The sequence below is a fragment of the Phocoena phocoena genome, chromosome 13, assembly GCF_963924675.1.
Source record: "Phocoena phocoena chromosome 13, mPhoPho1.1, whole genome shotgun sequence".
Taxonomy (NCBI): Eukaryota; Metazoa; Chordata; class Mammalia; order Artiodactyla; family Phocoenidae; genus Phocoena; species Phocoena phocoena.
In genome coordinates, this window is record NC_089231.1 from 31,387,639 (window position 1) to 31,409,306 (window position 21,668).

General features: G+C 50.5%; 5 protein-coding genes across 5 annotated transcripts; 4 read left to right on the plus strand and 1 right to left on the minus strand.

The window, feature by feature from the left end:
• The first annotated feature begins 2,335 nt into the window (after positions 1-2,335).
• LOC136132533 (hepatitis A virus cellular receptor 1-like) lies at positions 2,336-3,427 on the plus strand. Its single transcript, XM_065889440.1, has one exon. It carries the CDS (start codon positions 2,336-2,338, stop codon positions 3,425-3,427), a length of 1,092 nt encoding a protein of 363 aa, XP_065745512.1.
• A 1,672-nt stretch (positions 3,428-5,099) lies between these two features.
• On the plus strand, positions 5,100-5,948 carry LOC136132534 (uncharacterized). The gene has a single exon (XM_065889441.1). It carries the CDS (start codon positions 5,100-5,102, stop codon positions 5,946-5,948), a length of 849 nt encoding a protein of 282 aa, XP_065745513.1.
• A 2,679-nt stretch (positions 5,949-8,627) lies between these two features.
• On the plus strand, positions 8,628-9,657 carry LOC136132535 (uncharacterized). The gene is made up of 2 exons (XM_065889442.1): positions 8,628-9,228; positions 9,287-9,657. Exons 1-2 carry the CDS (start codon positions 8,628-8,630, stop codon positions 9,655-9,657), a joined length of 972 nt encoding a protein of 323 aa, XP_065745514.1.
• Positions 9,658-10,504: 847 nt separating this feature from the next.
• Positions 10,505-13,866, minus strand: LOC136132536 (serine-aspartate repeat-containing protein I-like). The gene is made up of 8 exons (XM_065889443.1): positions 13,625-13,866; positions 13,348-13,575; positions 12,681-13,080; positions 12,261-12,639; positions 12,093-12,212; positions 11,292-12,008; positions 10,945-11,232; positions 10,505-10,707 (listed from the first exon to the last, which is right to left on the minus strand). Exons 1-8 carry the CDS (start codon positions 13,864-13,866, stop codon positions 10,505-10,507), a joined length of 2,577 nt encoding a protein of 858 aa, XP_065745515.1.
• Positions 13,867-18,811: 4,945 nt separating this feature from the next.
• LOC136132538 (uncharacterized) lies at positions 18,812-20,002 on the plus strand. The gene has a single exon (XM_065889444.1). The coding sequence runs from the start codon at positions 18,812-18,814 to the stop codon at positions 20,000-20,002; it is 1,191 nt and encodes a 396-aa protein (XP_065745516.1).
• Positions 20,003-21,668: the final 1,666 nt, after the last annotated feature.

The following is a 21,668-nucleotide window of genomic DNA, read 5'->3' on the forward strand; positions in this document are numbered from 1 at the left end:
ACCATCGCTCGCACCATCGCACTCAATGTCACTCACAAGATCGCTCTCATGATCGCACTCAGCATCGCTCTTACCATTGCCTCACCATCACTCTCAGGATCACTCTCACCATCAGTTCCACCATCACCCTCACCATCGCTCTCATCATCACACTCATCTCTCTCCCCATCGCCCTCAGCATCGCAGTCTCCATTGCTTTCACCATCGCTCTCACCATCACACTCATCATCACACTCTCCTTCACACTCAACATCACACTCTCCATCACACTCACCATTGCTCTCACCATCACACTCACTGTAACACTCACCATTGCACTCACCATCGCTCTCACCATCACACTCTAACACTGCTCTCAACATTGCACTCACCATCGCTCTCATCATCACTCTCAACATCACACTGACCATCACACTCACCATCACAGGGACCATCGCATGCATCATCGCTGTCACCACCACACTCACCATCACTCTCACCATCACACTCATCATTGCACACACCATAGCTCTCACCATCTCTCTCCCCATAGTTCTCAACATCGCACTCATGATTGCACTCGCCATCGCTCTCACCATCACTGTCTCCATCACAAGCACTGTTGCACTCAACATCACACTCACCATCGCTCTCACCATCACTCTCACCATCACACTCTAACATCGCTCTCAAAATCGCACTCACCATCTCACTCACCATCGCTCTCATCATCACTCTCACCATCGCACTCAGCATCGCACTCAACATCGCTCTCATCATTGTTCTCACCATCACAGTCACCATCGCACTCCTCATAACACTCACCATCGCTCTCAAGATCGCTCTCACTATCGCACTCAGCATCGAACCCACCATTGCTGTCACCATCATTCTCACCATCGCATTCACCATCACACTCACCATCACTTTCACCATCGCCCTCAACATCACTCTCAAGATCATTCCCACAATCGCAGTCAGCATCGCACTTACCATCACTCTCACCATTGCAGTCACTATAGAACACAATATCGCACACCTCTTAGCACTCAGTCGCTGTCAACAATGCTCTCATCATCTCTCTCACCAACATAAAAGCCATCGCACTCACCATTGCATGCAACATCGCACTCACCATCGAGCGTACCATCACGGTCAGCATTATTCTCACCATCTGACTCACCATAGCACACACCTTTGAAATCACAATTGCTTTAACCATCACTCTCACCATCGCACTAACCATCGCTCTCACCATCACTCTCACCATCGCACTCAACATCGCACTCACCATTGCTCACAATATCGCTATCCACATCCCACTCAGCATCGCACTCTGCATGGCACACACCATCACACACACCATGTCTCTCACCCTCGCACTCATTCTTACAGTCACCGTCACACTCACGGTTACTCTCAAGGTCGAATGACCCATTATACTCACCATCGCATGCACTGATGTACGCACCATGGCACACACTGTTGAGCGAAATGTGTCATGCACTATCACTCTCAGCATAGCACTCAACATCGCACTCACCATCACTCTCACCATCACAATCACCATAGCTCTCACCATCACACTCACCATCACTTGCACCATTGCACACACCACCACACTCAGCATCACACTCACCATCGCACTCATCATTGCTCTCACCATTGCACTAACCATCGCTCTATCCATCGCACTCACCAATGCTCTCAGGATCACACACTATCGCCCTCACCATCACACACAGCATCACATGCACCATGGCACACACTACTGCACACACCATCACATGCTCTATCACACCCAGCATGGCACTCAATGTTGCAATCACCATCACTATCTTCATAACACTGACCATCGCTCTCGCCATCATTCTCCCCACCGCACTCACCATCGTTTGCATCATTGCAAGCACGGTCGTACTCACCATCTCTCTCACCATCACTCTCACCATCGCACTCACCATCGCTCTCACCATCGATCTCACCAGTGCTCTCATCATCACACCCACCATCTCACTCACCATCCCAGTCACGTTCGCTCTCACCATCGCACTCACCATCGCACTGAACATCGCACTCTCCAGTGCTCTCACCATCGCTTGCACCTTCGCACTCACCATCTCTCTCACCATCATTCTCACCTACTGATTCACCATCACACTCACAATCACACGCACCTTCGCACTCACAATCACTTTCAACATCGCACTCAGCATCACACTCAACATCACACTCTCCATAGAACGTACCATAGCACGCACCATCACAATCTCCGTCGCACTCACTCTCACATTCACCATCTTACTCACCATTGCTTTCACCATCGCACTCCCCATTGCACACACCATTGCCCTCAATGTGGCACACTATCACATGCACAGTCGCATGCACTATCACTCTCACCATAGCATTCAACATTGCACTCACTATCACTCTCATCATCTCAGTCACCATCACTCTCACCATTCCTCTCACAACCACACACACCATCGCTCGCACCATCACACACAACATCGCACTCACCATCACCATTGTACTCACCATTGCTCTCACCATCACACTCAACATCTTTCTCTCCATTGCAATCACCATCGCTGTGAGCATCGTTTTCAACATCGCACTCACCATCCCTCTCACAATCGCTCTCACCATCACACTCACCATCGCTGTCACAATCACACTCACCATCACTATCACCATTGCCCTCACCACCACACTCAGCATCACTCTGAGCATCACTAACACCATCTCACTCACCATCAGTGTCACCAATACACTCAGCATCACTCTCATCATCACACTCACCATCTCACTCCCAATCTCTCTCACCATCATTTTCAACTACTTCAACATCGCACTCACCATCGCTCTCACCATCGCATTCACTATCACACTCACCTTCACTGTCACCATCTATCTCAACGTCACATTCACCATCACACTCACCGTCGCACACTCCATCACATGCACTATCACTCTAACCAGCACACTCACCATCACACTGACCATCGCACTCACCATTGCTCTCAACATCAAACTCACCATCGCATTCACCATTCCACTCAGCATCGCTATCACCATCCCGCTCAACTTTTCATGCACCATTGCTGTCACCATCACACTGACAATCGCACCTACCATCTCTCTCACCATCACACACACCATCACACTCACCATTGCACTCATCATCACACTCACCATTGCTCTCAAGATCACTCTCACCATCACACTCAGCATCCCAATCTCCATCACACGCACCACTGCACACACTTCACATTCACAATCACTTTCATCTTCACTCTCACCATCACTGTCACCATTGCACACATCTTCACACTCTCCATCACTGTCACTATCAGTCTTAGCATCTGACTCACCATCGAACTCAACATCACATGCACCTTCGCACTCACAATCACTTTCCCCAGTGCACTCACCATCGCCCTAACCACCAAAAACATCACTCTCAGCATCGCACTCACCATTGTTCTCACCATTGCACTCATCATTGCACTCACCATCACTCTCACCATCACACTCACCATCGCAGTCAACATTGCTCTCACCATCAAACTCAGCAGCGCACTTACCATCACTCTCAAAATCGCTCTCACCATCGCATTCAGCATCGCACTCACCATCGCTCTCACCACGCCTCACCATCAATCTCAAGATCGCTCTCATGATCACTCGAACCATCGCTCTCAACATCGCACTTACCCTCACAGTCACCATCGATCTCACCATCACAATCACCATTGCTCTCACCATCACATGCACCATTGCTCTCACCATCACACTCACCATTGCTTGCACCATCACATGCACCACCGCACTCAGCATCACACTCACTATCGCACTCATCATCGCTCTCACCACTACACTAACCATCGCTCTCTCCATCGCACTCACCAGCGCTCTCATCATCGCACCCATCATCTCACTCACTATCACTGTCACATTCGTTCTCACCATTGCACTGACCATCGCAGTCTCCAACGCTCTCACCATCACTCACACCATCGCATTCACCTTCACACTCACCATCTCTCTCACCATCATTCTCACCAATGACTCACCATTGCACTCACAATCACACTCACCTTCACACTCACAATCGCTTTCAACATCGCACTCAGCATCGCACCATCGCACGCACCATCACAAGCCCCGTCTCACTCATTGTCGCAGTCACCATCACACTCTCCATTGCTTTCACCATCGCACTCCCCATTGCACTCCCCATTGCATGCACTGTCGCCCACAACGTGGCACACACTATCACAGGCACCATCGCAAGCACTATCACTCTCACTGTAACACTCAACATTGCACTCACCATCACTCTCATCATCTCACTCACCATCACTCTCACCATCACACTCACCATCGCTCACACCATCACATGCAACATCACACTCACCATCACCATCACCATTGTACTCACCATTGCTCTCACCAACTTTCTCTCCATTGCACTCACCATCGCTCTGAGCACCGTATTCAACCTCGAACTCATCATCGCTCTCACGATAGCACTCACCATTGCCCTCACCATCGCACGCATCATTGAACGCACCACCACTGTCACCACCATTCTCACCATCTGATGCACCATTGCACGCTTCTTCACACTCACAATCGCTTTCACCATCACTCTCATCATCGCTCTCACCATCGCACTCACCATCACACTCATCCTTGCTCTCATGATTGCTCCCAACATCGCACTCAGCATCACGTTCTCCATCGCACTCAATGTCACATGCATCATGGTCCTCACCCTCACACTCTCCATTGCACACAACTTTGCTCTCACCATCACAGTCACCATTGCACTCACTGTCTCACACACCATCACATGCACCGTGGCACACACTGTCACACGTAACATCGCACGCACTATCATTCTCAGCATTGCACTCACCATCACACTTACCATCCCTCACACCATCGCATGCACCATAGCTCTCACCATCGCACTCACAATCGCTCTCAACATCACACTCAGTATCGTACTCACCATCACTCTCAACATCGCTATCAACATCTGACTCACCATCGAACTCACCATCACTCTCTCTATCGCTCTCACCATCATAGGCACCATCACAGTCACCATGGCACACATCACCATCACATGCACCATTGCACTGTGCATCGCTCTCACCATTGCAGTCACCATTACACTCAACATTGCATGCACCATCACTCACACCACAGCACACACCATCGCACTAAGCATTGCAGACTCCATCACTCTCAACATTGCACTCACCATCTCTCTCTCCAACACACTCATCATCGCTCCAAACATCGTATTTATCATCGCACTCACCATCACTCCCACCATCGCACTCACCATTGCTCTATCCATTGAACTCACCATCACATGCAACATCACCCTCAACATCACACTCACCATGACACGCACTATCACACTCACCTTTGCATGCACCATTGCTCTCTCCCTCACAATCAACATCGAAGTCAACATTGCACTTACATTTGCTCTCACCTTCGCACTCACCATTGCACTCACCATCGCACTCACCATCGCACGCAGCATCACACACACCATGGCACACACCATCGCACACTCTATCACTCTCACCATCACACTCAACATCGCAATCAGCATCACTCTCTTCATACCACTGACCATCAGTCTCGCAATCGTTTCCCCCATCGCACTCACCATCATTCGCATCATCGCAAGCAGCATTGCACTCACCATCCCTCTCACCATCGCTCTCACCATCGTGCTCACCATCGCTCTCACTATCGACCTCACCAGCGCTCTCATCATCGCACCCATCATCTCACTCATCATCACTGTCATGTTCGCTCTCACCATTGCACTCACCATTGCACTGACCATCGCACTCTCCAATGCTCTCACCATTGCTCGCACCATCGCATTCATGTTCGCACTCACCATCTCTCTCACCATCATTCTCACCAACTGACTCACCATTGCACTCACAGTCACATGCACCTTTGCACTCACAATCGCTTTCAACATTGCACTCAGCATCGCACTCTCCATAGAACGAACCATCGCACGCACCATCACAAGCCCCGTCGCACTCATTGTCGCAGTCACCATCGCACTCTCCATTGCTTTCACCATCGCACTCCCCATTGCATGCACCATCGCCCACAATGTGGCACACCCTATCACAGGCACTGTCGCAAGCACTATCACTCTCACTGTAACACTCAACATTGCACTCACCATCACTCTCACCATCACACTCACCATCGCTCACACCATCACATGCCACATTGCACTCACCTTCACCATCACCATTGTACTCACCATTGCTCTCACCATCACACTCTCTCTCCATTGCACTCACCATCACTCTGAGCACTGTATTCAACATCGCACTCACAATCGCTCTCACCATTGTTCTCACCATCGCACTCAAGACCGCACTCACCATCACTCTCACCATCTCAATCACCATCTAAATCACCACCGCACGCACCACGTCTCTCACCCTCACACTCACTCTCACAGTCACTGTCACACTCACCATTACTCTCAAGGTCGAATGACCCATTATACTCACCATCACATGCACTGATGTACGCACCATGGCACACACTGTTGAGCGAAATGTGTCATGCACTATCACTCTCAGCATAGCACTCAACATCACACTCACCATCACTCACCATCACAATCACCATTGCTCTCATCATCACATGCACCATTGCTCTCACTATCACACTCACCATTGCTTGCACCATCGCACGCACCACCACACTTAGCATTGCACTCACTATTGCACTTATCATCGCTCTCACCATTGCACTAACCATCGCTCTCTCCATCGCACTCACCAGCGCTCTCGTCATCGCACCCATCATCTCACTCACTATCACTGTCACGTTCGCTCTCACCATTGCACTCACCATTGCACTGACCATCGCAGTCTCCAATGCTCTCACCATTGCTCACACCATCACATTCACCTTCACACTCACCATCTCTCTCACCATCATTCTCACCAACTGACTCACCATCGCACTCACAATCACACTCACCTTCACACTCACAATCACTTTCAACATCGCACTCAGCATTGCACTCTCCATAGAACGCACCATCGCACGCACCATCACAAGCCCCGTTGCACTCATTGTTGCAGTCACCATCGCACTCTCCATTGCTTTCACCATCGCACTCCCCATTGCATGAACTGTCACCCGCAACGTGGCACACACTATCACAGGCACCGTCGCAAGCACTATCACACTCACTGAAGAACTCAACATTGTACTTACCATCACTCTCATCATCTCACTCACCATCACACTCACCATCGCTTGCACCATCACATGCAACATCGCACTCACCATCACCATTGTATTCACCATGGCTCTCACCATCACACTCACCAACTTTCTCTCCATTGCACTCACCATCGCTCTGAGCACCGTATTCAACATTGCACTCACCATCGCTCTCACGATAGCACTCACCATCACTCTCACCACCGCATTCACCTTCGCACTCACCATCGCCCTCATGATCGCACTCACCATGGCTCTCACCCTTGCACTCACCATCACTCTCATCATCGCACTCACCATCACATTCGTCATCACACTCACCATTGCACTCATTGTCACACTCATCATCACTCTCACCATCGCTCTCACCATCACACTCGTCATCACACTCACCATTGCTCGTACCATCACACTCAACATCGCTCTCAAGATCGCTTTCATTGCATTCAGCATCGAAATCACCAATGCTCTCACCGTCACCCTCACCAATGTACTAACCCTCGCAGTCACCTTCTCTCTCACCATCACATTCACCATCACTCTCACCACCACACTCATCATTGGTGAGTCACCATCGCACTCACTATTGCTCTCTCCATCGCTCTCTCCATCGCACTCACCATCACATTCACCATCACTCTCACCAACATTCTCAGTATCACCATCACAGTCACCATCATATTCGCCATTGCTCTCATCGTCACTCTCACCATTGCATTCACCATCACACTCACCATCACTCTCACCATTGCACTCACCATCACATGCACCTTTGCAGTCACAATCACTTTCACTGTGCTCTCACCATCCCTCTCACAATCGCTGTCACCATCACCATCGCTCTCACAATCACTATTAACATTGCCCTCACCACTGCACTCAGCATCACTCTCCGCATCACTAACACCATGCTCTATCACTCTCAGCATCGAACTCACCATCACACTCATCATCACACTCCCCTTCACACTCACAATCGCTTTCCCCATCACACTGACCATTGTTATCAACATTGCACTCACAATCACACTCACCATCACTGAAGGTTGCTCTCAGCATTGCAATCAGCATTGCACTCTCCATTGCATGCACCATTGCAAGCACCATCGAATTCACCCTCACTCACCATCGCACACACTGTTCCTTTAACCTTCACACTCCCCATTGCACTCCGTGTCACATGCACCGCTGCCCACACTGTGGCACACACTATCACATGCAACGTTCAACACACTGTCACTTTCACCATAGCAATCCACATCACTGTCACCATCTCAATCACCATCACTCTCACCATCACTCTAACCATCACACATATCCTCGTTCACACCATCGGTCTCACCATGGCACTCGCCAAAGCTCGCACCATGGCACACAGCAATGCACTCACCACTGCACTCACCATCGCTCTCACCATCGCCCTCACCATCACTCTCACTCTCACACTCTCCCTCGCTCTCCCCCTTGCACTCACCGTCACAGTCACCATTGCACTCATCATCGCTCTCACCATCGCATTCACCATCACTCTCATCATAGGTCTCACCATCACACTCACCATAACACTCACCATCACATGGACCATCACACACAGCATCACTCTCACCATCGCTCTCTCCTTCACATACACCATCTCACTCTCCTTCACTCTCAACATCGCACTATCCATTGCTTCCACCATCGCACTCACCATTGCACTCACCATCGCTCTCACAATCACTCTCACCATCTCACTCCTCACCGCACTCACCATCTCTCTCACCATTGCTCTCACCATCACTCTCACCATCGCCCTAACCATCGAACACAACATCGCTCTCAGCATCGCACTCACCATTGTTCTCACCAGTGCACTCATCATTGCACTCACCATCACTCTCACCATCGCACTCAACATTGCACTCACCATCACAGTCAACATTGTTCTCACCATCAAACTCAGCAGTGCACTTACCATCGCACTCACCATCACTCTCAAAATCGCTCTCACCATTGCATTCAGCATTGCACTCACCATTGCTCTCACCACGCCTCACCATCAATCTCAAGATCACTCTCATGATCAGTCGAACCATCGCTCTCAACATTGCACTCACCCTCACAGTCACCATCGATCTCACCATGGCACTTACCATCACACTTCCCATCACTCTCAACATCACATGGACCATGGCATGCAGCATCTCTGTCAACGTAACACTTACCATCACTCTCACCATCCCTCGCAACATCGCACTCCCCATCACTCTCAACATTGTACTCTCCATTGCTCTCACCATCGCTCTCACCATCACAGTCAGCATTACTCTCACCATTACACTCACTGCCACACTCACCATCACACTCACCATCGCTCTCACCATCACACTCTAACATCACTCTCAACATCACATTCACAATCTCACTCACCATCGCTCTCATCATTGCTCTCACCATCACACTCACCATCACATGGTCAATTGCCCGCAGCATGACTGTCACTGTCACACTCACCATCACTCTCACCATCACTCTCACCATCACACTCACCATCGCTCTTATGATTGCACTCACTGTCGCACTCACCATCGCACTCACCAGCACTCTCACCATCGCTCTCACCATCCCACTCATCATCGCACTCACCATCACTCTCATCTTCGCACTCATCATCACCATCGCACTCATATTCGCTCTCACTGGCGCTTTCATCATCGCACTCATCATTGCACTCAACCTGGCACTCACCATTGCTCTCATTATCATTCTCACCATCAAACTCACCATCACACTCACCATCACATGGACCATCGCATGCAGAATCGCTGTCACAATCACACTCATCATCACTCTCATCATCGCTCTCACCATCACACTCTCCATTGCTGTCACCCTCACACTCACCAACATTCTCATCATTGCACTCACCATCACTCACCATTGCTCTCAGCATCACACTCACCATCACACTCATCATCACACAGTCCATTGTACACAGCATCGCTGTCACCATCAGACTCACCATCGCTCTCATCATTGCACTCACCATCACACTCACCAGCACACTCACCATCACTCTCACCAACGCAGTCAACATTGCTCTCAAGATTGCTCTCATGATCACACTCAGCATTGCACTCACCATCACTCTAACCATCGCCTCACCATCACTCTCAAGTTCACTCTCACCATCACCCTCATCATCACTCTCAACATTGCACACACTATTGCTCTCACCATCTCACTCACCATCACACTCCCCATCACTCTCAACATCACTCTCATCATCGCACTTACCATCACACTCACGATCGCTCTCACCATCACACTCAGCATCGCATTCATCATTGCATGCAGCATTGCCCGCACCATCGTTCTCACCCTCACACTCTCCATTGCACTGACCTTTACTCTCAACGTCGCACTCACCATTGAACTCACTGTCTCACACAGAGTTGCACAAACCATGGCACACACCATTGCACATACTATCACATGCACTATCACTCTCATCATCGCACTCAACATCACACTCACCATCACTCTTAACATCACACTCACCATCTCTCTCACCATCATAGTCACCATCTCTCTCACCATTGCACTCACCATTGCTCTATACTTTGCACTCACTAACACACTCATGATCACTCTCACCATCGCTATCAGTATCTGACTCACCATCGAACTCACCATCGCTCTCACCATCACTCTCATCATCATAGGCACCATCACACTCAGCATCACACACACCATCACACTCACCATCGCACTCACCATCTCTCTCACCTTTGCTCTCACCATCACTCTCCCAATCGTAGTCATCATCACACTCACCATCGTTCTCACCATCACACTCCCCATCGAACACAGCATCACTATCACCATCACACTCACCATCGCTCTCACCATCGCATTCATCATTGTACTCACCATCGGTCTCACCAGTGCACTCAACATTGCTCTCACCTGTGCAGTCACCATCGATCTCACAATCGCATTCACCATGCTCTCCCCATCACACTCACCATCACTCTCATGATCGCACTTATCATCGCACTCCCCATCGCTCTCACCATCACAGTCACCATCGCACTCAGTATCACATGGACCATCACACGCATCGCTCTCACCATCACACTCACCATCACTCTCACCATCGCTCTCACCATTGTACTCATCATTGCACTCCCCATTGCTCTCAACATAGCACTCTCCATCGCTTTCACCATCACACTCACCATCGTTGTCACCATCGCACTCACTGTCGCACTCAATATCACACACATCATCGCACTCACCATCACATGGACTTTCACACGCAGCACTGCTGTCACCATCACACACATCATCACTCTCACCATCATTCTCACCATCACACTCATGATCGCACTCACCATTGCTCTCACCATAGCTCTCACCATCGCACTCATCATCGCACTCACCATCGCTCTCACCATTGCACTCCCCATCGCTCTCAAGATCGCTCTCACCATTGCACTCACCATCACACTCACCATCGCTCTCATCATCGCACTGACCCTCACACTCACCATCACTCTCACTATCGCACTCACCATTGCACTCCCCTTCACTCTCAACTTCGCTCTCACCATCACACTCACCATTGTTCTCACCATCGCCCTCACGATCGCTCTCACCATCGCACTCAGCATTGCATTCACCATCACATGCAACATAGCCCACACCATCGTTCTCAACCTCACACTCTCCATTGCACTGACCTTTGCTTTCAACGTCGCACTCACGATTGAACTCACTGTCTCACACACAGTGGCATGCACCATGGCACACACTGTTGCACGTACCATCGCATGCACTATCACTCTTATCGTCGCACTCAACATCGCACTCAGCATCACTCCTAGCATCACACTCATCATCGCTCTCACCATCGTACTCACCATCGCACTCACCATTGCTCTCAACTTTGCACTAACGATTGCTCTCAGCATCGCTATCAACATCTGACTCACCATTGAACTCACCATCGCTCTCACCATCACTCTCACCATAATAGGCACCATCACACTCAGCATCACATGCACCATCGCACTCACCATCACACTCAACATCGCTCTCACCATTGCTCTCATCATTGGTCTCACCATCACTCTCACCATCATAGGCACCATCGCACTCATCATCGCACTCCCCATCGCTCTCAACAGAGCACTCTCCATCGCTCTCACCATCACACTCACCATCGCTGTCACCATCGCACTCACTGTCGCACTCACCATCACACACACCATCGCATTCACCATCACACAGACCATCACACGCAGCATCGCTGTCCCCATCACACTCACCATCACTCTCACCATCACTCTCACAATCGCTCTCACCATTGATCTCCCCATCTCACTCCCCATTGCACTCACCATCACACTCACCATCACTCTCACCATCATTCTCACTATCTGACTTACTGCCGCACTCAACATCAGAGTCACCTTCGCTCTCACCATCGCTCTCACCTTCACACTCACCATCACACTCAGCATCACTCTCACAATCGCTCTCACAATCACACTCATCATCACACTCACATCGCCCTCACCATAACTCTCATGTTTGCTCTCACCATCGCACTCAGCATCACACTCTCCATTGCACGCACCTACTAACGCACCATTGCTCTCACACTCACACTTACTGTCACAGTCTCCATCACACTCACCATCACACGCACTGTCACATGCACCATCACACGCACCATGGTATGCTCTGTCGCAAGCACCATCACACGAACTATCACTCTCACCATCTCTTTCACCATCGCACTCAGCATTGCTTGAATGATTGCACACACAATTGCACTCATCGCTCTCACCATCGCACTCCCGTCAGTCTCACCATTGCACTCATCATCGCTCTCACCTTCATACTCACCATCACTCTCACCATTGAACTCGCTGTCACACTCACCATCACATGGACCATCGTAAGCCCCGTCTCACTCACCGTTGCTGTGTCCTTCACTCTCACAGTTGCTCTCAATTTCGCACTCACTGTCATCTTCACCATTGCACACCTCATCTCATGCACTATCACTCTCACCCATCACACTCACCATCACACTCAACATTATGCTCACTATCACTCTCACCTTCACACTCACCATTGCACTCACCATCACTCTCACCATTGCACTCAACATCTGTTACACCATCACACTCACCATCACTCTCACCATCATTTTCATCACCTGACTCACAATCACACTCAACATCGCAGTCACCTTCGCTCTCACCATCGCTCTCACCGTCACACTCACCGTCACTCTGACTGTCACGCTCACTGTGACACTCACCATCACTCTGACAATTGCACTCACCATCGCACGCACCATCGCCCCACCTTTGCACTCACGAGCGCTTTCACCTTCACTCTCAACATCGCACCCACCATCGCACTCATCATCACTCTCGCCATTACGCCCATCATTGCTCTCACCATCGCACTCACCATGGCTCTCACCATCGTTCTCACCATTGCACTATCCATAATACTCACCATCGTTCTCACCATCGCACTATCCATAACACTCACCATTGCACTCAGCAAAGCACTCTCCATCGCATGCACCATTGCACACACATCTCTCTCACCATTGCACTCAGCAAAGCACTTTCCTTCGCACTCACCATCACTATCAAGATCGCTCTCACCATCACACTCAGCAAAGCACACTCCATCGCAGGCACCATCACATGCACCATCGCTCTCAACTTCACTCTCATTATCGCACTCACCATTGCACTCTTCTTTGCACGCACCATGGCATGCACTGTCACACGCACTGTCGCATGCATTATCACCCTCACCATTGCACTCACTATCGCACTCACCATCACTGTTACCATCACACTCATCATCACTCTCACCATCAGTATCACCATAACACTCACCATCGCTCACACCATGGCATGCACTGTCTCACTCAACATCGCTCTCCCCATTGCTCTCATCATCGCTCTGACCATCGCTCTGACCATTGCACTCACTATCATACTCACCAGAACTCTCACCATCATTCTCACCATCTGACTCACCATCACACTGAACATCACAGTCACCTTCACTCTCACCATCGCTCTCACCATCGCACTCACTGTTGCACTCACCATCACTCTCACCTCTCTCTCACCATCGAACTCATCATCACACTCACCATCGCTCTCAGTATTGCACTCACCATTGCACTCACCATTACTCTCACCATCACTTTCACCGTCATTCTCACTAATGCACTCACTATCACACTCACCTGTGCACTCTCTGTTGCTCTCACCATCGCTTTCACCATCGCACTCACCATCACTCGCACCACCGCATGCAACATTGCACTCACCATCGCACTCACCATCGCACTCACCATCACACTCACCATCGCTCTCAGCATCGCACTGACCATCACACTCACCATCACTCTCAGCATCATTCTCAGCATCATGGCAGTGACCACGATGATAATGCTCATGGTGGTAGTGCTCATGGTGGCAGTGTCCATGTTGACAGTGCCCACGATGATAGTACCCATGGTGACAGTGCCCTCCATGGGCACTTTCACTCTGAGCACTGTCACCATGGAACTCTAACCATGGGCAGTGTCACAGTAGCAACAGTCACCTTGGGTTCTATCACTGTGAGCACTATCACCATGAGCAGTATCACCCTGAGAACTCTCACCATTAGAACTGCCACCATGGGCACTTTTCCCATGAGTATTCTCATTATGGGATTTATCACCATGGGCACTGTCACTGTGAGCACTATCATCATGAACACTATCACTGTGATCACTGTCTCCATGGGCACAGTCACGATGGGCACTGTCACCATAAGCACTGTCACCATAGGCACTGTCACTGTGAGCCGTGTCACCATGGGCACTGTCAATATGGCCATTTTCACCTTAAGCACTGCCACCATTGGCATTGTAACCATTGGCACACTCATCGTGAGCTCTGTCACCATGGGCCGTATGACCATGAGCACTGTCACCATGAGCACTGTCACTAAGTGCACTATCATCATGGGCACTATCACCATGAGAACTATCACCATTGGCACTGTCACCCTTTTCAAATGACACCATAGACCCTACCACTATGGGCACTGTCACCATGGACACTATCACTGTGAGCACTGTTGCCATGTGTACTGTCAGCTTGGGAACTGTCACCATGGGCACAGCCACCAAGTGCATTATCACAATGGGCACTATCGCTGTGGGAACTGTCTCCATGGGTACTTTAACCATGGGCACTATCACCATGAGTACTATCACCATGGCCACTGTCACTGTGAGCAATGTCACCATAGGCACTATCACCATGAGCAGTGTCACCATGGGCACTGTCACCATTGCCTCTATGAGCTTCAGCACTGTCACCATGGGCATTTTCACCATGGGCGCATGCATCATGTGCACTATCATCATTGGCACTATCACCAAGGGCAATGTTTACCATGCGCACTGTCCCCATGGGAACTCTCACCATTTTGACCTGCCACCATGTGCACTATCATCATTGGCACTATCACCAAGGGCAATGTTTACCATGCGCACTGTCCCCATGGGAACTCTCACCATTTTGACCTGCCACCATGTGCACTATCATCATTGGCACTATCACCAAGGGCAATGTTTACCATGTGCACTGTCCCCATGGGAACTCTCACCATTTTGACCTGCCACCATGTGCACTACCACCATGGGAACTGTCTCAATGGGAACTATCACAGTAAGAACTGTCTCCATGGGCACTTTAACCATGGGCACTATCACCATGAGAAATATCATAATGGGCACTGTCACTGTAAGCACTGTCACCATAGGCACTGTCACCATGAGCAGTGTCACCATGGGCACTGTCACTATGGCCACTGTCACCTTCTGCACTGCCACCATGGGAATTGTCACCACTGGCACTTTCATTGTGAGCACTGTCACCATGGGCAAGGTCATCATGTGCACTATCACCATGAGCACTTTCACCATGGGCACTGTCACCATTTTGCACTCCTACCATGTTCACTACCACCATGGGCACTGTCACCTTGGGCACTAGCACTGTGATCACAGTCACCATAAGCACGGTCACCATGAGCACTCTCACCATGGGTACTATTACCATGAGTACTGTCAACGTGGGCACTGTCACCATTTTGAAATGATACCATGGGCCCTACCACCATGGGCACTGTCACCATGGGTGCTGTCTCTCTGAGCACTGTCACCATGGGCATTGTCACAGTGGGCACTGAAACCATGGGCAATGTCACCATGAGCACTGTCACAATGGGCACTGTAATCTTGCGCACTGTTACTATGGACACTCTCACCTTGGTCAATGTCAACATGGGAAGTATCACCTTGGGCATTGTCAGCATTGGCACTGTCACCATGAGCACTGCCACCATGAACATTATCACCATGAGCACTGCTCCCATGAGAACTATCACCATAAGCACTCTCACCATGGGCACTGTCACTGTGGGCCCTGTCGCCATGGACACTATCATTGTGGGCACTGGCACCGTGGGCACTCTCACTGTGGGCATGGTCATCGTGGGCACTGTCACCATGAGTACTGCTACTGAGAGCACTATCACCATAAGCATTGTCACCATGGGAATGTCACTATGGGCACTGCCACCAGGGGCATTATCACCATAAGCAGTGTCACCATGAGCACTGCTAACATGGGCACTTCCATCATGAGCACTTTCACCATGGTCACTGTCACCATGGGCACTTTCACCATGGTCACTCTCAACATGAGCACTATCACCATGAGGACTGTCACCATGAGCACTGTCTCCCTAATCACTGTCACCGTGAGAAATGTCACTATGCTCACTCTCACCATGGGCAATATCACCATAAGCATTGTCACTATGAGCACTGTCACCTTGGGTGCTGTCACCAGGGTCACTGCCATCATGAGCACTTCCACCATGGGGACTGTGACCATGGGCACAGCCACCATGGGAACTGTCACCATGGGCAGTATCACCATAGGCACTGTCACCATGAGCACTTTCACCCTGGGCACTTCACAAAGGGCCCTGCCATGATGAGCTAGGACACCATGAGCCCTGTCACCTGGGCACTATCACTGGGAGCACTGTCACCACAGGCAAGCCAGGATGGGCACTGCCACTAGGAGCACTGTCATCATGGGTACTGCAACAATGAACACTGTCACCATGGGCCATATCACAGTGTGCACTGTCACCATGGGCACTATCACCATTCTTCACTACCACCATGGGCACTGTCACCATCGGAACAATCACTGTAAGCACTGTCACCATAGGTACTGTCATTATGGGCACTGTCACCATGGGCACGATCACCATGAGTACTCTCACCATGGGCACTGTCACCGTGTGCCCTACCACCATGGGCACTTTCACAGTGGGCACTATCACTGTGAGCAGTGTCACCATGTGTACCACCACCAAGTGCACTATCCACATAGGCACTATCACTTGAGCACTGTCACCATTTGCACTTTAACCATGGGCACTACCACGGTGAGCACTATCACAATAGGCACTGTCACTGTGAGCACCGTCACTGTAGGCACTGTCACTGTGAGCAATCTATCCATGGGGACTGTCAAAATGGGCACTGTAACCATGAGCACTGTCACCATAAGCACTGTCACTGAGAGCATTGTCACCATGGGCACTGTCACCATGGACACTTTCATCATGAACACTGTCATCATGGGCACTATCATCATGGGCACTGTCACTGTGAACACTGTCACCAAGGACACTAACACCGTGGGCAATATGGCCATGGGCAGTTTCACTGTGAACACATTAACCATGGGCACTATCACCATGTGCACTCTCACCATGGGCACTGTCACTGTGAGACATGTCACAATGGGCAGAGCCACCATGGACACTGCCACTGTGAGCCCTGTCATAGTGGGCACTGCACAAGTGAGCACTTTCACCATGAGTACTGTCACCATGAGCAATATCACTGTGTGCACTCTCACCATGGGCTCTGTCACCATTTTGCAATGACATCATGTGCCCTACCACTATTGGCACTGTCACAATGGGCACTATCACAGTGAGCACTGTCACCATGTGTAGTGTCACCATGGGCATGGCCACCAAGTGCACTATCACCGTCAGCAGTGTCACCATGAGCACTGCCACCGTGAGCACTCTTACCATAAACACCATCACCATGGGCACTCTCACCATTGGCACTATCAACATGAGCACTCTCACCATTAGCACTGTCACCATGGGTAATGTCAACCATGGGCAATGCTACCATGACCACTGTCACCATGAGCATTGCCACAATTAGCATTGTCACTTCGGGCACTGACAACATGTGCACTGTCAGCATGAGCACTGTCACCATGGGTATTGTCATCATGGGCACTCTGACCGTGAGCACTATAACTGTGAGCACTGTGACTGTGTGCGATGTCACCATGGGCACTTTCACTGTGATCACTGTCACCATGGAACTATAACCATGGGAATTAACACAGTGGGAACAGTCACCATGAGCACTGCCACTGTGAGCAGTATCACCATAAGCACTGTAACCATGGGCACTGCCACCATTGGCATTGTCACGGTGGGCATTGAAACCATGGGCACTGTCACAATGGGCACTGTAATCTTGGGCACTGTCACTATGGACACTGTCACCTTGGTCAATGTCAACATGGGAAGTATCACCTTGGGCATTGTCAGCATTGGCACTCTCACCGGGGGCAATGCCACCATAAGCACTGCCACCGTGAGAACTATCATCATAAGCACTGTCACCATGGGCACTGTCACTGTGAGCACTGTCACCCTGGGCAATGTCACCATGGGCCCTGTCACCATGGGCACTATCACCATGAGTACTCTCACCATGTGCACTGTCACCATGTGCCCTACCACCATGGGCACTTTCACAGTGGGCACTATCACCGTGAGCAGTGTCACCATGTGTACCACCACCAAGTGCACTATCAACATAGGTCCTATCACTGTGAACACTGTCACCATTTGCACTTTAACCATGGGCACTATCACCGTGAGCATTATCACCATGGGCACTGTCACTGTGAGCACTGTCACCATAGGCACTGTCACCGTGAGCACTCTATCCATGGGGACTGTCATGATGGGCACTGTAACCATGAGCACTGTCACTGAGAGCACTGTCACCATGGACACTGTCACCATGGGCACTATCACCTTGAGCAATGTCACCATGGGCATTGTTACCATGGGCATTTTCATCGTGAGCACTGTCATCATGGGCATTATCACCATGGGCACTCTCCCTGTGGGCACTGTCACCAAGAGCACTCTCACTGTGGACAGTGTCGCCATGGGCAGTTTCACCATGAGCACACTATCCATGTGCACTCTCACCATGGGCACTGTCACCGTGAGACATGTCACAATGGACACAGCCAGCATGGGCACTGCCACTGTGAGCCCTGTCACCATGGGCACTGCACAAGTGAGCACTGTCACCATGAGCACTGTCACCATGGGCAATATCACCGTGTGCACTGTCACCATGGGCACTATCACCATTTTGCACTGCCACCATGAGCACTGTCACCATGGGCCCTGCCACCATGAGCACTGTCACCATGGGCACTGTCACTATTTTGCACTGCCACCCGCTGCACTACCACCATGGGCACTGTCACCATAGGCACTATCACCATGAGCACTGTCACCATGTGTACTGTCATCATGGGCACAGCCACCCTGTGCACTGTCACCAAGGTCACATTCACTGTGAGCAGTCTCACCATGGGCACTGCCAACATGGGAAATGCCATCATGAGCCCTTTCAACATGGAAAATGTCACCATGGGCCCTTTCACCATGCGCACTATCACTGTGGGCACTGTCACCATGGTCACTATCACCATGAGCACTGTCACTGTGAGCAGTATCACCATAAGCACTGTCACCATGAGAACTGTCACCATGCGAACTCTCATGGACAGCATCACCATAAGCACTGTCACTATGAGAATTGTCACCATGGTTAATGTCACCAGGGGCATTGCCACCATGAGCACTGCCACCATGAGCACTGTCACCATGGGCACTGTCACAATGGGTGCTGCCACCATGGGAATTGTCACCATGGGCACTGTCATCGTGGGCACTGTCACCATGGGTCCTGCCACCTTGAGCAGTATCACCATGAGCAATGCTATGGCTACCATTATCACCATAAGCACTGTCACCATGGGTACTGTCACCATGGGCACTGATACCATGGGGACTATCACTGTGAGCACTGTCACCATGAGCAGTGTCACCATTGGCACTTCCACCATGAGCAATGTCACCTTGAGCACTGTCACCATGTGCACTATTACCGTGAACATTGTCACCATGGGCACTGCCACTGTAAGCACTGTCACCATGGGCACTGCAACAATGAGCACTGTCTCTAAGAGCACTGTCACCATGGGCAATATCTCTGTTTGCACTTTCACCATGAGCACTATCATCATTTTGCCCTGCCACCGTGTGCACTACCACCATGGGCATTGTCACCATGGGCACTGCCATCATGGGCACAGCCACCATGGTAACTGCCACCATGGGCACTATCAATATGGGCACTGATATCGTGGGCACTGTCACTGTGGGCACTGTCACCATGGGCACTGTCATAGTGGGCACTGTCACAGTGGGCATGGCCACCATGTGTACTGTCACCATGGGCACTGTCACCATGAGCAATGCCACCATGGGCACTGTCACTGTGAGCACTGTCACAATGAGTACTGGCACCATGGGCACTGGCACCATGGGGAATGTCACCACTAGCACTTTCACCATGGGCACTATCACCGTGAGCACTGTCACCATGGTAACTGTCATCATGGGCACTGTCACCATGGGCACTGTCACTGTGGACACTGCCACCGTGAGCACTATCACCATGAGCACTATTATCGTGGTCACTCCCACCATGAGCACTGTCATTATGAGCACTGCCACTATGAGCACCATCACCATGAGCACTGCCACCATGGGCACAGCCACCATGGGCACTGTCACTGTGAACACTGTCTCCATTGGTACTGCAACCATGAGCACTGTCACCATGAGCACTGTCACCATAGGAATTATCACCATGTGCACTGTCACCATGGGCACTATCACCATGAGACATGTGACCATGGGCACTGTCATCATTTTGCACTGCCAACATGTACCCTACCACCATGGGCACTGTCACCATGGGCACTATCAATGTGCGAACTGTCACCGTGTGTACTGTCACCATGGGCACTGTCATCATGAGCACTGTGACCATTGATACTGTCACTGTGAGATCTGTCACCATGTGC

Coding starts and splice junctions, on each gene's coding strand:
- LOC136132533 (XM_065889440.1), top strand. CDS start 2,336: ATGTGGCACACTATCACATGCACAGTCGCATGCACTATCACTCTCACC.
- LOC136132534 (XM_065889441.1), top strand. CDS start 5,100: ATGGCACACATCACCATCACATGCACCATTGCACTGTGCATCGCTCTC.
- LOC136132535 (XM_065889442.1), top strand. CDS start 8,628: ATGGCACTCGCCAAAGCTCGCACCATGGCACACAGCAATGCACTCACC. Junction 9,229..9,286: donor TCTCACCATCAAACTCAGCA/GTGCACTTACCA, acceptor CATTGCATTCAG/CATTGCACTCACCATTGCTC.
- LOC136132538 (XM_065889444.1), top strand. CDS start 18,812: ATGGGAATTAACACAGTGGGAACAGTCACCATGAGCACTGCCACTGTG.
- LOC136132536 (XM_065889443.1), bottom strand. CDS start 13,866: ATGGAGAGTGCTTTGCTGAGTGCAATGGTGAGTGTTATGGATAGTGCG. Junction 12,640..12,680: donor GAATGATGGTGAGAGTGATG/GTGAGTGTGATG, acceptor TGAGATGGGGAG/ATCAATGGTGAGAGCGATTG. Junction 11,233..11,291: donor GTGCGATCATGAGAGTGATG/GTGAGTGTGATG, acceptor GTGACTGCACAG/GTGAGAGCAATGTTGAGTGC.